At 40.0% G+C, this 17,442-nt stretch overlaps 1 protein-coding gene across 1 annotated transcript; it reads right to left on the bottom strand.

Annotated features, from left to right (window-relative positions):
• Nucleotides 1-778: 778 nt before the first annotated feature.
• Nucleotides 779-11,227, bottom strand: tada2a (transcriptional adaptor 2A). The gene is made up of 15 exons (XM_079353598.1): nt 11,091-11,227; nt 10,576-10,682; nt 10,431-10,490; nt 10,257-10,348; nt 9,647-9,804; nt 9,260-9,348; nt 8,983-9,055; nt 8,835-8,898; nt 7,106-7,149; nt 4,734-4,844; nt 4,187-4,258; nt 3,568-3,700; nt 3,112-3,155; nt 2,715-2,794; nt 779-1,647 (listed from the first exon to the last, which is right to left on the bottom strand). The coding sequence occupies exons 1-15, from the start codon at nt 11,113-11,115 to the stop codon at nt 1,462-1,464; spliced, it is 1,338 nt and encodes a 445-aa protein (XP_079209724.1). The 5' UTR covers nt 11,116-11,227; the 3' UTR covers nt 779-1,461.
• Between the last annotated feature and the right edge of the window lie 6,215 nt (nt 11,228-17,442).

Raw genomic sequence — 17,442 nt, 5'->3', positions numbered from 1 at the left:
TGTTTAAAAATGTTTAGGTCAGGTTAAGCTGTTCATCATGTTTGTGTAGCCTACTGAACACCAACTATCACATTTTAAAGCTAGATGCTGAACACAGAAAATAAAGAGAATGATCAAAACCTGGCTGCTTCAGGCTGGTTACACTTAAGGAGAGAATGCAGAGTGTGACAGGAGAATCGATCTGAAGTGAAGGGAGCTATTTAAACTGTTCCTTCTCGTTTGCTGTGGGCGTTTTATGTGTGAAGACACATAGCCACACATTTTGCCATTCTCATAAAGTCCTGATGCAGTTGCTGTATTTCAGTATTTGGGCTTAGACCTTTCTCCCCGGCCGCCTTGTCCTCATCATCAAAGGTTAAATCTGCCGTTATAATCACTCCGTTAGCTCAGGTTGATGCGGCGGCTGCTGCCTTCTGCTCAGATAAGCCTGTCACAGACCGGTGGCCTCCTGCCTGTGTTCGATTTGTCACAGCTCTCCCACGTCACACTGCGCCCACACATCCACAGATGGAGACGGAGAGGATGGAGTCACTGCTGCTTCTGACGGTTTGTGTCACTGTGGAGCCGGACTGTGAGCTCAGCACTGAGCGGCTGAGTTTTCATTACATTGATGCCTCTAATATTGTCCAACATTTGAAAGAACGCAGACGTCACTTTATTTAAACTACTTGTTACTGAGTTGAGAAGCTCTTGTTTCAGCATCATGGGATCAATAGAATGAGTTCAATTAAGTATTTTGTCAGTTGTTAAGATTAATTCCTTTTAACCGACTCTCATGTTGTCTTTATCAGATAACACTTTATTCACATTTATGGAGTTCCCAATGATGGTTGTCAAAGTTTTTCAATAGAATAATTAGTTGGGAGAATTTTTTTGTACATACAGACAAAGATGTATTCATGTTTATAGGCTGCCTTTCATATCAAGGGAATGTTTGAGAGAAATGCTTAATTTAAACTTATTTTCTTCTGTGTATGGAAATGTAATGCTTTTTTTGTGGATAGATGTTTTCAGTTTAAAAATCATTTGAATTTAATTACTATAAACTAATACGAGCCAGTTACTGTCCCCATTATCATCTCCTCAACTCTCTGATGAATTTAGATTTATGCATTTAGAAATAAAGACAAAGACATTGAATTAATGCATGAATAAAAGGGCTAACTGGGCAAACAATGCAAACGCCAAAATAATTTTTTCACAATATATTATGACAGGAGAAATAGATAATCATATTTTATGAGGAGCAGCCGACGTTCTGACAGAGACTTGTACAAAGTGTTATCCATTTCAGACTTAAAAAAAAAAAAAAACAACATAAAAATGTTACAAAATGAAAGGAGCAGAAACGATCTGACTCTTATAAAACAGTCTTACAACTTAACGAGAGTCCAATAAAAAAAAAAAAAAAAAATACCACTAACCCCCATCCAACCTCTGCTGTGGCCAAATCAAACCCCCCTAGGCCTTGGTAATATAACCTTCCTTGATTAGGAAATCGTAAATTTTGCGCGTCTTGTTGACGTCGATCTTGATGAGTGCTCGGGCCTGCGCCAGCCGCAGTCCGCCCTGCCGTCTGCACTCATTCAGCAAAGCCTGTTTGTACTCCAGGTAGGCCCCGGGCACCAGACGCACCACCTGGCACAACTACAAGCAAAAAACACATCAGTTAGTAAGAAGACTTCTATTTATACAAAGGCTTGTTTTAAAAGCAGTGTTAAAGCGCTGAGTAGTGAAAAGTAAGGATGTAAAGATGAATCATAAAATGGTGATAAATCGATTCAAAGGTGTCACTGTCACATCGGAGAGAATCGCACGGCGAACCCTGTACCGTGAATCGTATCGTGAGTCGAGTGAATGGTCACATCTCGGGTCAGAAGACTCCAAAAAAGCTACAAGATCAAGTCCATTTATTATTTGAATGCTATAAAAAATTCTTTTGTGATCACAACATGTTTCTTGTATATAAACACTTGTGTTGAACTCTTTGTTGGCCTAAAATGAATAACATTAAAAAGAAATTGAACACGTCAGTTTTTCTTACAGGTCCAAAATCAAAGTACATTATTTAAAGTCAAACGTCAGTTCATATGAATAACTTAGGAAACATATGAAACCTGTAATATAAAGAGTCACCATATATAAAAGTCAAAGTAGGGCCAAAGTGGTGTATACACTTGTATACATCACAATGAACACAATGCTGTGCAGTTCTATATACTATTGTGTCTGCTGTAGAATCATGCAACATTTCTTCTTCCAAACAGGCTTCTTTAGGATCTGTTTAAATCCCACATGCCCCATCATTAAACCTGCTTTTTGAAAGGAGAGAGTTTTTGAACCTGAGGTACATTCAGTGTGACTTTTAAAAAATGTATATTGAACCTATGCTAACTGCTGTCCTGTGAAATGCATAAAGGACATGGAGAGACACATAGATGCCACTGGGCTCTGAATGAATCACTAAATCTTGTCCACACTTTGAGCGGAGCGATAAGGGAGGCGGTTCGATTCAGCCCATAAGGAGGCTGTGAAAGCAGCATTTTCTTCTCGTGCTCAATTGTGGCCTTTGAGAAACCTTGTTGCCTTTAAGTATCTTTAGTTAGAGCAGAAAACATTGATCACTTTAAGCATACCAAGGTCTTTCTGTTTCATATTGTTGGTAACAAAAGGTCAAACAGAAAAGAACCTCAGAAATAAAAATATGAAGTTACCTCTTTCTCCCGCTCATTGAGTTTCTCCGTCCCCGGCAGGCCGGTCAGGTTGAGAGGAGGAGCGCTCCGCCTACCTGTTGCTGTGGAACAAAAAACAAAAAACAAAAAAAAATATCAACACCTCAGATAAAATAACAGCATCCTGACAACATGCAGTTCATTCCTTTGCTTGGCAAAGACGGGAGACAAAATATTTGCCATGTGCACATTTTGTAAATATAGCCTTGTGGAAACGTGCGTCCAATATGTACGGAGAAGCAGCCAGAGATAAATATTCATGCAGGGGGTCTATATTTGGAGTGTATTTATGGATGAGCGTCTGCATTAATATGACTGTGCCTGGGGCAATGCCAACACGACAGAAATGAAAAGATGCAGAGGGGGAGAAGCTTCGTACCTGACACTGTGATTGTTGTGACAGCTGGAGTGATGCCGGCATCTCTGTGATCACAGGAGAGAGTGTTAGCATCTCTTCATGCTTATTTATACACACACACACACACAAGTCCGACTTACACACTGCATGTCTGGGTTATGTTCACTAATTCTACTCCAGGATCATTATCCAAAAAAGATGAATCATCACATTCAAGGTTGTTGTTTTTTGTTGTTTTTTTTAAAGGTGAAATTAGAAGAGCTTTTATAGCACCCACAGAATGGGCCTTGGATAAAAAATAAATAAATAAATAAAAAAAAAAAAGAGCAGCAGCACCAAAGAAGACTAAAAATAAAGACGACACTGAGGTAAAAGTGGGATGCACGGTTCATCTGAGATTGTGGTGACAGAGGTCAGCGTGTTCTGAGAGCACAGTTTCACCAGCCTCTCATTTCTACTCTGGGTTAACAGTCTTACATTGCAGCTTGTTTGCTCAGCCACTGCTGGCACGCTCTGCCGTCCTGGATGTACTGCAGCACGTCACACAACATGGTCCGCTTCCGCCGCTCGTCCTCCCGCATTCTCTTCGCCCGCTCGTACACCTTGGCACCTGAGAGCGAGGGACACAGAGTGTTCAACGGGAAAGGATTAAAAAAAAAAGTACCACATTCAGAGGAACTCTCTCTGAGTGACAATTCAGAGTTTTCAGTCGTTTTTTTATGAATTAGCAAGGCTTAATTTACCCAAATAATTCATTATGTAAATGGTGTTTGCAGGGCTTTTATTATAATTCTGCAAACAATTCTCTTATATCTCTTAAAGACTAGCTGATAAAGCAACTCAATAGAATATTCAGCGGCGCTTTCGTACTGTGTGCCCTGCATCAACAAACTGGCCAAACATTAGAATTCTGATCCAAAGACCTGATCCACTGAGCTGCTACTTCTGCAAATAATAATTAAAACAATTTAGAGACGCACTCATCAGAAAGACTGCAGCTCACATCTGGATATGAATACATTTCCCCTGCTTGCTCATGCAACTTTAGAACGAAGTTTCTTTGAACAGAGAAGTGAAAAGGTCAGACACGACTCACTGCAGAAAGACTTGATCCCTGCTTTTCTGTACTCCTGCAGCCTGCGGATCTCTCTCCGCAGCTCGAACTCCACTGGAAGGAAAAAAAAAAAAAAAGAAGAGATAAAGGCAAATCCTTACATTCTGTTACCAAGAGCTGTACCTGCACTTCAGCTCAATAGTTTTTGGTATCACTGAAGTTCACAAAGAGTTCAAGACATAAACAAAGTGCATGTTGTCGACCGATTTAAACTAATTCAATTTCAAATTTGATGCATATTAAAGCCTTCCCATTTCTGTTTAGTTACTACCCGCTTTCATTTCTCTGTTGAGATTAACCAACAATCTATATATCCTAGTGGTCAGGACTTGGTTAAAAAAAGAAGAAGAAAAGAATCAGATATTCTCACGTTACCCACCTGGAAAAATCTTCAATTAAATCCTTCAACCAACACTATCTGGTAATGTTGAGGCAGTTTGGCAGAAAGGGAGTAAATGTATTCTGTGTGTTCGTTAGTGTGGCACATTTTTCTCAGAGACTAATCGCGTATACTCAGCCAGATACTAACGTGCGTGGCTTTCGATGAATTTGTCATGTTCAATCGGTCCAACCACTCGGGCAAATCGTCTCATGACGTCATAGAGTTCCTGCACCTCCTTTGGGTAACATCGCTCCAGCACTGACGGAGAGAGGAGAGAGGAATGAGTGGGCAGCAGATACACAGAAAGAATAAAAGAAATATGAACAAAAAAATCCACTCTCTTAGATACTGTGACACATGGAGAGGTTTTTTTTAAATTTATATTTAATTAACAGTAGGGGAGAGTTTTCTCCCCATTTCTTTCTGTTGAACTGATTCTCCCCCAACTGAACTGACTACTTTACCACCAAGGATCAGTGAACACGCAAGCTGGACCAAAGAAACACTCTTTAACCAATTAAATAGAGAGAGTATCAACCAATCAATCTTTTTCTGTACAGCACCAATTCATAACAAATGTTTTCTGCATGCATGGGGTAGAGAAGGAGCAGAGAGACAGGGAGGCGTGATTGGTTGATTAAATTGGTCCCTCGTGGCAGACATTGGTTGAAGTTTTTTTTTTTTTTTTTTTTTTTACAGGATTGAACTGCTACAGATGACTGATTCTCTTTGTTTCTTTTTTCAGAGCACATGAATTATTTATTTCTGTCAGCAACTAAAGACAACTTCAATCAACATCTGATAAAGTGTATCTGGAGGAAATGACCAACCCTGCCTTAAAGAGGCAGAAACCTCGGACGAAACCAGACTAGTGATGAAAAGTCATCTGTCGGACTGGGCTGGGCTTCAGAGGTGGGAAAGGAAGCTGAAAGTATCTGTGACCACAGTCATTCTGTGGCTATACTGTATAATGAAATATTACCACATTAAACATCATTGCTTACTGTGGCATTGTCTTTTTTTTCGTGACCTACAGATTACAGTTTCATGGCTAACAGACATTTTACAATATTTATTTTTGTTTTCAGAGTGTGTCCATTGTCCTTATTCAGCTCCTGATTGACGGGCACAAAGAAGGACATTAAACTGTCCTTTAATGCTGCATCAAGAATGATCTCTCTCTCTCTCTGAGATTGGTCACAGAAACGCTCCTTCAATGTGTTTCCATCAGCACTTAGCTCACTCTACAAGCAGACAGCTTGTTGTGTTTGTCTCAAAGCATCGGCCGTGTTGCTGAGTAACGGACAAGTGTCAAAGCTGGAGAGGAAAGCTGTTGTGAGGGTGTGAGGAGTGCGTGCGTGTGTGTGTGTGTGTGTGTCCCCGTCAAGTTCCTCCGTCAGGCTCCTATATGTGAGTGCTAATTAGCAGCTGCCATCTCTGGATAAACACATGAAGTCATTGCTCTGAATGAGACAGCGAACACACAGAATGTTGTCTCAAAAGTGACATCAACACCCGAACCTTTTGTGTGCTTGCACACAAACGTCGAATAAATAAAAAGCAAATAAATGCAACAATAACTGAACACACCTGAATCACTTGAAGTAAGCAGCACGTGCAGGCTTCACACAAACTGCTGCTCTCAAACAACACACTGGTCAATCTGCCTCCAGCACTCATGGAGACATGATACTGTGAGCCTCCCGGGCTCCAATACTGTTTCCATTATTGCATGTGACACATACCCACACACACACATGCACATGCACACGCCGCAAAGACACACAGTCTTTGACAGTCTCCATGACAACCAGTCTGCAGCTCTACAGCTACTCTGACTTCCCTTTTGTCTTGAAAGACCGGAGAGATAAGGGAGTGAAGGGAAAAAAAATGGAGGAGGGCTAACTGGAGGCAGGAGGATACATACATAAAACATGAAGGGAGAAGGAAGTGTTCAACTCCCCGACCACAGGCCATTTCACAGAGCAACACGTGGGAGGCAAAAAAAAACGGAGGCTGGGTGGTCGGACTTGGTAAAAAAATAAAATAAAATTTATAATCATTGGAAAGATCCGTTCATAGCAGCCCCTCATCGTCTGTCTGACCTCTAAAGCAGAGAACCCGAAAGAAGCAAAGAATAACAATACAGGGCTCGCTGAAATCCAACCTGTGACAGGTGGATCAATAAACAAAGGCCCCCTGCATTTTAAGCCATCATGTTTGCAGCGCTCATCGCATGGGGACTATTCACAGGCACGCCATTATGCCGTCGCACACTGCCTCCGTGGACTATTAGCAGCCCTGACCGTAAACAAGAGCCCCGTCAGTTGCCACACTTCTGCTACATGAGGGGCCTCAAAGGCTAACGGGGGTAATTACACCAAAGTTGTTTGCATGCATTCATAGAAACCCTCAGCAGCGATTTGGCTGGTATGTGGTATCAGGTGCCACCATGAAATGCTATGAATAAATACTGACGCAGCCGAGCCCGGTTGAGTTTCAAATGAGTTATGACTTACTCTGAAATTTCCGCAGGTTGATCAGGCCGTGGTCTCGGATTATCCTGGTAGAAATGGAGACGAAGATTTATTAATATGCAAATGAACGTTCTGATTGCTAGGTGCTTTCAAAATTAAACCTGGCATTTACTCACACGTAATTATGTCGGTTGTTACAGTCTCTATAAAGTCATGACGGCATTTGCAAACGCAACATGTATCTGCCTGATACGCAGCGGCCACATGATATTTGGGCAATAATTGTAATTTATGTCAAACTGAATATAAGGTCTGTAACAAGCTCCCTCAAAAGGTCAGAGGTCAGAGGTCAGAAGGTCAGTGGTGTTGGCAGGTGAAACCGACCTTGAAGCCTCTCTGACAAGTTACAAGTTAACGGAGATAAAATAAGGATCATGAGACGAGCGGACATGCCATTCCACCATTCTTGGGAGCACAAACTCGTTACAGTTGATTTAGTGATGGCTGCATTACACCAAGGACTGACTGAAGAATGACAGCTAATGGGCTGAAGGTGGAGGAGATCCTCTAGAGAGAGTGACAACCGGCTGACACCTTAAGAAAGGAGGGGTAACATATTCTTATTCTCTACTGTATGGAAGTTTAACAAGGCAGAGAGAGGCCCCTCCCCCAGTCTCTTTCAGCCACATAATCCATTTATTGTTTCGCCATTTTCCTCATTTACCGAGCAAGTCAATAAAAGGCCAGGGAAGAAACGTTAAAATGCTCAACACAATTTACATCAAACCTGAGGGGAGCTCATCAAGTGCCGGCTGTTTGACAAACAGCAGTCAAATCAATGCATTTACACAGTTACCAGTTTCCAAGGAGGCTGTATCGATCATGGCTGATTTGTGCTTTAAAAACTTAAACTCGGGTGTTTCTTCAACTTCATGACCGTTCTGGAGGATGAATCTTATTTGTTTTTAATTGTATTATATTAAAGGAGCAATGCATCACTCTGACCGTCAAAAGATTTCATTTTCGTTAACAAAATGACAATCATTTGATTATCAAACTTGCTATTTTTTGCCATTTTCTGTCACCATTCCTCTAACTTTTTCAGTCAAACATACATCCAAGGTGGTGGCAGTAGTGCCACACCCCACGTAAGAAGGCTATCGTCCTCAAAGCAGGCAGGCTGCCTTCGAATCCGGCCTGTGGCTCCTTTATCTCATGTCATTCTCCTCTCTCTCTCTCTCTCTCTCTCTGTCCATTTGCTAACTATCCACTGTCCTATCTCTAAAATATACCTTTTGAAAAACACAACTACATGTGAGATGGAAAAAAGGTGTTCTTATTATGTACATCAGGTGTGCTCAAGCTTAAATGAATGAAATCATGAGGCTTCTCATGAGACCTTAAAAAAAGGTCTTGAACTTAAAATTCACTCCGTCTGTCAAGAACTTTTGAAAAATAATTAAAAGCTTTGATTCAAAATAAATATATATATATAATAAATATATTCATTCATACAATTCCTATAAATATATTAGGTTACAAACTGAATATAATATAACTTAATATTAAAACAGTACAGACACAGGGTTTCATATTTGCCTTGTAAATTTCAGTTCAGTATAAAATGCATTTACTCAACATGAAAGCACAAATGTGCGGGAACAACGGTGTGTCATTAGGAGCTTGTAGTGCCACCTTGTGACAGATGGAGGTTATTACATGAAAACAAAAATACTGTATCCATCTTTGAGTGTATAAAAAGTGGACCTACTTTTTCCTCCGCTGCCTCTCCTTTAATCTTGAATGATAAATGTCGACAACGGAAAGCTTCAGAGCTGAAACAGAACAGTGACACAGTCAGGAGTGTAAAGTTCACAACACTGAAAAAATGAAATCAAGTCCATTGAGATTCTACTCACCACGCAGGATGTCTGAGTCATCATCCACAAAGTCGATGTCTTTTAGATCCCATTCTGCGTAGTTGTCAAACTCCTAACATGTCCAAGAACAATGACTGCACTTTAGCCAACCAATGATCCCAGATAAGAGCTCATATTTAATCGTTGTTTATCAGGGCTATAGAGTCACAGTAAACTCTTCTTATAAAAGGCACGAGTCACTTTCCCAATCACATCGAAGGAAAAGTCATCCAGTCACTGTTTTATGTCGATGAAAAGTAACTCAGTATCCTCTCACCTCCATGAAGTCTGCTCTGGCAGGCATGTATCCAGCCATATCTCGAGACAGCACCGAGTCAAATGTGGGCCGAGGGGGATCATCAGTGGCTGTAACATCAAGGAAACAAAGCTAATATGAAAAATTAACACTTCAGTACCAAAACGCATCAAACGTTAACTTGGCACAGAACAAAAAAAGCTTACAATCATTTTCTAAACTTATAGTTACAGCTTAATATCTTCAGCAGACAATATGAAATTTATAAACCATATCGAATAGTGTGTTTAACCAAACATGTACGAAGACGTGAGAGAGGAATCCCTTAAGGATTTATTTGTTGTACTACAGTTAAAAAAACCAAAAAACAATAATAATAATAAAATGAAGTATAATGTGGATACTGACGTTTGAAAGGAATAGCGCCCTCTGCAAAGCGCGAGTCTTTGGTTTTCCGAAGGCTCAGCAGGGTGGAGGAGAAGAGCGGGTTATTGATGAAGTTCTTCATGTAGTGGCTCTCACATTCCTCTTTGGTTTTAGTGCGCATCTGATATGCCACATCCTGCCTGGAGGAGAATAAGATGCAGAAATAAGATCCAAGGATATGCATCAATAGCTCACAGGAAGTTTGTGAGAAATATAAATAATTTACCACGTTATTGTTGACATATTAAACATGTAGTAGATGTGTGGTTATTTACAAGCTGGGCCAGGATTTCTTAGCCTGTGAATTCATTTATTTTGCCCCCATAATCTTATAGATTTCATTTTTCAGTTGGGTGCAACATAGTAAAGAAATTGAGAAAAACTCATGTTTTGGTCTACAAGTCAATCATTTTTAATTTCATATTTAAACAAACATTGGAAGATAGGGGTCACATTGAGTGCAGAGATATTGTTTATTTGATTATGCAAATCTATTTATCTGGATTTGTTTTCAGATAAAAATGATAGGGGGGTGTTCTTGTCTTTTTTGTACATTACTATTATTTTTAAACAAACTACTCAAAGTGCTCACCAGTTTCCAAAGCCACAGTCCATGACCGCCTCTAACAGAGCCATCTCTTCCTGTGCCGTCCATCCCGGTTCCAGGACGGGGAAATCTGATGTCTGTATACAAATGGAGAGGGAGGATGAATGCCAAATCTCAGATGGCTTTCTATCTGCTGAAGACAACTTGTCACACACTCACCATGATTTCATATTTGTGATCACTCTCATGCTTCTTGTATTCGAATCCTCTGGTGAAACACTGAAATCAAATGTAATTTCTCAGTCAGACCGAGAATAACCAAGGGCTCTCACAATGTGAATGTGAATATCTGTCTAGCACTCACCTGTAAGCAGAGAAGGAAAGGTGAGGGTCCACACTCTGCACACTTGATGTAAGGTTCAGTCAAATAGGATGAGCAGCCTCTGCATGGTGGCTTATCAAAGGGATCATCTTAAATAGAAAAAAAATCTATTAAAGTTTACCCTTTCATGGCAACAAGATTAAACCACCAGCCTTAAGTCAAAACCAGCACGATGGTAAACAAACCAGTGCGAGAGCTAACATAAATGCATGCTAAGCTAACACTGCCGATGAAAGCCAGCGCAATATTAAGTGAAATATCGCGGTCTTATAGAAAGCATGTGAGCACAGTGAACCCACAAGAAAGCACCTGATTGTTTTAGTCCACCAGCAAACGTAAAAAAAAAAGTCAGACAAAGATGGGTAAGCGTAAACACAGAGCAAAGCTAGCGTTTATGCTAACACCAGATACAGGTAAACTAATGTTACAAAGGGAGCTTTATGTTAACATAACACTTCACAGGTAACAAGTAAATATATAACATGCGCGACACTTACTCCCAAACGATGCAAGACGGTCCATTAGACAATATTTTTTACAAAACTAATAACAGATGCGCGTCGCCTTCTTCTTCGTTTAGATCGTCGGACAGTTTAGACGCGTACACGCGCATGACTGCCCTCCACAGGTAGACACTGAACTGGGAGCCGGTGCAAGGATGCCAAAAGAGGTGTTATGTGATGATTTTTTTTTTTGATCTTCAAAGGAGTCTGGCTGCAGCAATTTGAACAAAATGTAGGTATGTGAAAGTCTGGTTACTGTCAGAATAGTGAATTTCAGTGGTTGAGTCTGGAGGTCATCAGGGCATGGATGTGTTTTGCCAAAGGAGACTTTGACATGTGGCTGCAGGAGCTGGGGATAAACCTACCACTGATCCACAGCTGCGCCTGGCTGCATGTACAGTCAAGAGTTGTATCAGATCTCCATTTTTTATTTTTTGCAAATCCTGTACTGCAAAGGGAACACATGTAAGGACTATCTTCTGTGTGTATCAGTAGTGTATCTCTGCTCTTGTTAGAAATATTTTTATTTACATACAGAGCAGCTGCAATGTTTTATAAAGCACTCTGTAAGCAGGTCAGTAAATATTGAGACCAATTTACAAAACACAAAATAAATATTGCAAACAAGACCTTTTATTTAAAGCAACAAAATCGATCTTAACATTCATTTGATGTCTTGGTTCAGCATGCAGAAATGTGTTAAAAAAAATAAATAACTGAACCCCAGAAAAGTCTGTTCAAACAGCTCAGGTTAACGGTGCATGCAAAACAACTATTACTGACTAAATAAAGCAAAATTACTTTAACCATGTGGCTTTGTCTGCTGAGAAGATCAAACTGAAAGAAGACTCATTTTGGATTTTGTGATTTTGTTATCAGAACATCGTTAAAATGTGCAATAAATTAAATTAATAACAAAATAAATAAGTAAATAATAAATTATAAATTAATTGGCATTACAGGTATTTTGAAATTTCCTTCTTTCGCAAACAAGCCTGTGACGTTTGGAACAATCGAGGCGAGAGAATGTTTTAGAACAATATGAACAACTAAATGGTTTCTCTCCTGAGTGAACTGCCAAGTGGGATTTAAGATTATTAAGGTGTGAAATCTTTTACCACAAACTGAACAGCTAAATGGTTTCTCTCCTGAGTGAACTGCCAAGTGGGACTTAAGATTACTAATGTGTGCAAATCTTTTACCACAAACTGAACACTTGAAGGGTTTCTCTCCTGTGTGGATCCTCATATGTTTAACAACAGCTGCCCTAGAAGTACAACTTTATTTTTACAAAGTAAACAGCTGAAACTTTTGGAAGTCAAAAGTTTCACTCCTGTTAGGATTCCATTTTGTTTTTGTAATTTCTTTTGTCTGAAGCTTGTAGCACATTCAGAGGAGCTAACTGGTATTTTACCTGTATTAAATACCACATTACTCTCATGTACGTCTTTGTTTTGCACAGGGTTTAAAACTTCCTGAGGATTTCTAGCCCCCTCAAAAACCCAACTTGTGTCATCTGTCTTTGATTCAGAGTCTGAAGTGTTGTCAGGAGTAACTGCTGTGTCTTTGTTTGGCAGAAGTTTTAAACCTTCCTGAGGTTCATCTCTCTCCTTCCAATCACTTCTGTCATCAGTATCAGATCCAAAAAAGTGTGACGTCTTGTCAGGAGTATCTGGCTGTGACTGTCTGGATTAAAGTCTCTGCCTGTTCTGGTCCTCCACAGTCCGCTGTTTTCATATGCAGTGTGTCTCTGCTCTCTTCAGTTTGGTTGTCATGAAGCTGTGAGGACTGAGGTTTCTCTTCATCTTCTTTTTCCGTTTTCACGGGGATAAGCTTGAATGTTAACATGCTGATATCAAATTCCTCTGGCCCTTGAAGCTGCTCTCCTTCCTGTCTGCCCCAGAGTTCCTTCTCTTCATAGAATAGAAGAAGATAACTTCATGTCACAGTTCAAGAATAAAAAGCAATGAGAAACCCCCAAAAGCTCTGTTCAAGTTCAGCAGTATAACCGAGAGGTCTTCTCTGTGAGGACAACAGTCTATGGTATACACAAACTGAATCACGCTACTTAGAGTCACTGTAGCTGACTCTTCTTTTAGTTTGTAAGCTGCTTGTGTCCTTTATTGCTGCTATAGCGCCATCTGCTGGAGACTACACTTCACTATAGAGGACCCTTGTTTTAATTTAACAGTAAGTAGACTTTTTGCTATAACACCTATTTACATTAATTTTCAAAATATTGAATGTTTACCTCACTTGAGTTCAGGGTTGCAACTTGAGCTAAACAATTTGTTGAAAAAAATGTCCTTTAATCATTTTTGTAAATATGTTATTTAGCTCATAGATAGATTTTAAAACATTGTCCCTTAATATTCTGATCCAGGTAAACTACTGTTATTATTCTTACCAATTACCTTGATTTTGTCAGATTCAGAGACGTGTGCATATTTCTTTGACAGTTTATTTGTCGATGATTATCCAAAATCTTAAATTAAATACATCCGAATGATGGAGGACAAGTCATGGAGGGATTCGTCAAAATTAAAGTCTAGAACTTTTGATGGGTTTTTACTGTAAACCAAGATTGATGAATAGTGTCTTGGACTCAAGGCGTCCTTAAATATAGCTGTAAATACCTATTTACAAAACAGCAGTGGTTGGCTAAAAAGGGTTTATTACATTAATTTTCACCCCCAATAATTTATGAAATGCGGCTCTCTTTTTCTCTGTGTTTGTAAAAAATGGGTAGTTAGTCATTATGGTTATCTTAAGCAGGTTTTATGAATAACAGAGAGTATGGGTCATACTCAATTCAACCACAGGATGGCGATCTTTCACCATTTCTGTCTGTAAGAAAACAATAATCTCACTGCAAGTCCCTCTTTGTCTTTCTCTGAGCAAACACCACCACCTGAGCCTCTTACAGGCCAGTTTGAATTAGGCTGGATGAGGGACAGAGCATGATGAATATAAGACTTCACTGTAGCTTTTATCTTTGATAAAATCCTCCGACTAAAGCTTTAAGTAATGGACTACAGCTTTCTTTAAAAACATCTCACTCTGATGCAATGAATATCTATTATCCCTGATATTTTCCAGTGCCTTAGTCCAGCTTTGGCCCCCGGATCAAAAGCAACTCCTCAAGGACATGCTCAAAGACCGATCTGGTAAAACACATTTTTCAAAACCTTGATACATAAAAGTACAACTCTGCCTGTGTCTAAACCAATAAAAGTAACTGAGAATTTATGTTTGCGTTGTAATTTGGCTGTCGCTACCATTTTATTCAATACATATGTGACATCAGCATCTTAATGAACACAGCTGCATCTCAAATGGCAAGCACTGGCACCAGAGGTAGCCTATGTGTTATTAATCGTGGCCCATCACTTTACAACTGAAGGCACAACTTTTAGTGACAATTAGGGAGGAATTGTTTTCTCTGTGATATTTATGTCTTAGTTAACTTGATGATCTGCACATTAAATGAATCCCCAGTGAACATAGAAAGAGGAGTTAGCGTGGCTTCCAAACTGCAGATTTGGTTTTATATGAGTGTTCTCCTTTCCTCTCATTACCCATGAGCCATCTCTATGACGGCGATCCACAGTGACAAGTGTGTTCAGCTACAGTGTGCACTGTGTCCCGTCTTTTGACCCTCAGGGGTTGCCTATAGGACCTCCATGATGTGACTGAGTCAGCATGAGAGCCGTGAGCGACATAGAACCGCGAGTAATAACGAGGTGCCCTCCCTCCTCCGCCCTGACATGGACTGTGCATAATAAAAGGAACAGTCGTTGTACTTTCCCTCTCAGAGGGATTTCTATCTAACTGCCAGAACACAGGTTGTTTAACGACCCCGTGAAAGAGTTATGATTTATTTATCTTTGAAAGAGGAACTTCTGTTTTCCGTGGGACCGTTGGCACTATGAATGTTCTTCTAGTTTAGTTTAACCCGCCCACACTGAGACTATCAACCACCGCAGTTTTAAAAATTTAAAATCTGTTTATGCATTATGTATACTGAATGGACCAACGTTTATGGATACCCACAGATAACAGCCCCTTGAGATTGCAGAATTTCTCAATTCAAACCAGTGTGTCTAAATATTTTTCCAAAACAGAAGTTTTTGGTACATGGTTCAGGATGTTGGCCAATAAAGCCTGAATTTGCGTTCCACTTCACCCCCAAAGAGAATTGTGCATTGTCATGCATAATGGGCCCACCGTGTCTCACATTCGGTTGTATTCTGTAGCAAGAGTTCCCTGAATTAAAAACTAAGGAGTCTAGAGTCATTTTTCCACCCAAACTTCCTTGCTAGTTCAGTGCCAGGAACTTCTGGGCTGCATTTCCATTTCAATCCAAAGAAAGTTGTGCAAATGATTCCAATGAAATATACTTGCATGTACTTTTTGCACCCATCAATAAAACAATGATCTATTTTGTCCTTGTCATAAACGCTCATTAAAAATTGCAATGAGGACTTTCTTATCAATTCATCTTTTGCTTATTTTCTTCTCTTAGTCTTTTAATTCAAGAAAGCATGATAAACAAACAAACAAAAAAAATAGCTGCAGAATTCAATAAAAAATCAGATAAAATAATGAAAGCTTTATGTTAGCTATTTAAAATTGCCCAAGCTCAAAGTACACAAATGTGTGAGGAAAGTGGTGCCCATAAAGTACAAAACAGGCTTCAAATGAATGGTAAGATTATGTCCTTATGGTCTATGTTGATGTATATTGTGTCCGTTTTTCAAATCATTCTGTCAAAAATATAAAAGAGGTAAAAATGTGTATAAATATTATTAATAACAATATGTTGGAAGCTGATACTGGCTGCAGCTTAATTTGTGTGAGGACAGTCCTGCAGCCACCTTATTGACTTTAATAAATCCAAATTCTCAGTGCCTGCCAATTTGAATGCCAGGGTCAGCATATGTGGGAGCATACTGTAAAAAATCACATCTTGGCGGTGAATACAGGCAGAGTCTATTATCCACATGATGACTAACAAAGAAAATGCAGTCAGCTCCACAGAGTGACATGTGTGCTCCCCTACGACGGCCCCTGCTGCAGCATCACTGCCTGCGGGCGGACAACCTGCTGTCTCCTCCAGCCACATGCCACCCCCGCCTACCCACAGTGCCACTCTCTCTCTCTCTCTCTCTCTCTGTCTCTGTCTCTCTTTCTGCAGCTTCACACCAACAGGCCTGATAGACCAGGCAAACCCCCCAGCCTGCAGGCTGCACACTTCTTACGCGGATCAAAGACGGAGATCCCTGTGGTTTCTCTGTTCTAGACGTGTGCCAGATTATACACCGGCCAAACAAATGCATACCCCACCCCCATTACGACTTTAAAAACTCCCCCAGTCTCTGCCCACTCCTTTACTCTTTACCAAAGCACTTCCCAGCTGCTGTGATTTGAATATGAGGGCCCCTATGAAGAAAAGAGGGCATCTGGCACACGCCTTAGAGGCTAAGGAAAAAAGTGAAAAACTGCTCCTGTCATGGAAATGTTCTGAAACAAGATTAAGATTCTGTAGAAGAATTAACAAAGAGGTAAATGGACATAGGGTCCTAAATAAGTCCAGTCAAAAACACAACTGGAGGACACACAGGATAACATTGACATCCACACAAGAAAGGGCTGCTTAGAGTTAACACTCAGAGAGGTTTGCTTTACAAATCAGATTTGTGGAAAGGTCGGCAAGGAAAATCATCATTCTTTAGTTTGAAATTAAGGACTTGTCAGCAGTAATTGCAAGATCACTCTCTTTGCTGAAAAGAAGCTTTCAGCTCAGATTTATTATGCTACCTGCCCCCATCTGTGCACTAATACTGATTAACATACAGTTGCTGCGTTCATAGGAAGAATGGGTCCAGTTTCTCCCACTTTATGCAACTAAATTCAATTAATTCATTACAAATGAGAAACAAGTCTGCTTTTTTACAATATGAGTTGACAGAAGATTTAATATCAGGCCTCTTGGTTTTGATTTGTGGAACTTCAACAATCACTACTTTAAATTAAGCAAAGAGATCAGATTAAAACAAAAACATGTTGAATGTTTGTCTTTCTCAGTAAGCAGCACACATAGATGCTGAACTGTTGACGCGTTGTTTTAAATCAATGGCATCTTAGAAAGAGATTATGATTCGACTTAGATTCATGAGCAGAGATGGCAGCGAGGGTTGATGAGTGGTAGTTTGATGTACAGTAAAGTGAAGCCCATGGGTGATCAGGTAATCAAGTAAGTCCCCATAAACACACTAATAGTGCTGCATCATACTGGTCCCTGCTAGAAGTGTGCTGTTTCAGGGGGAAATTCAAACGCTTTCAA

The sequence above is a fragment of the Symphodus melops genome, assembly GCF_947650265.1.
Source record: "Symphodus melops genome assembly, chromosome: 10".
NCBI lineage: Eukaryota > Metazoa > Chordata > Actinopteri > Labriformes > Labridae > Symphodus > Symphodus melops.
Note: the sequence above shows the minus strand (reverse complement) of the source record. Positions and strands in the feature narration are given on the sequence as shown.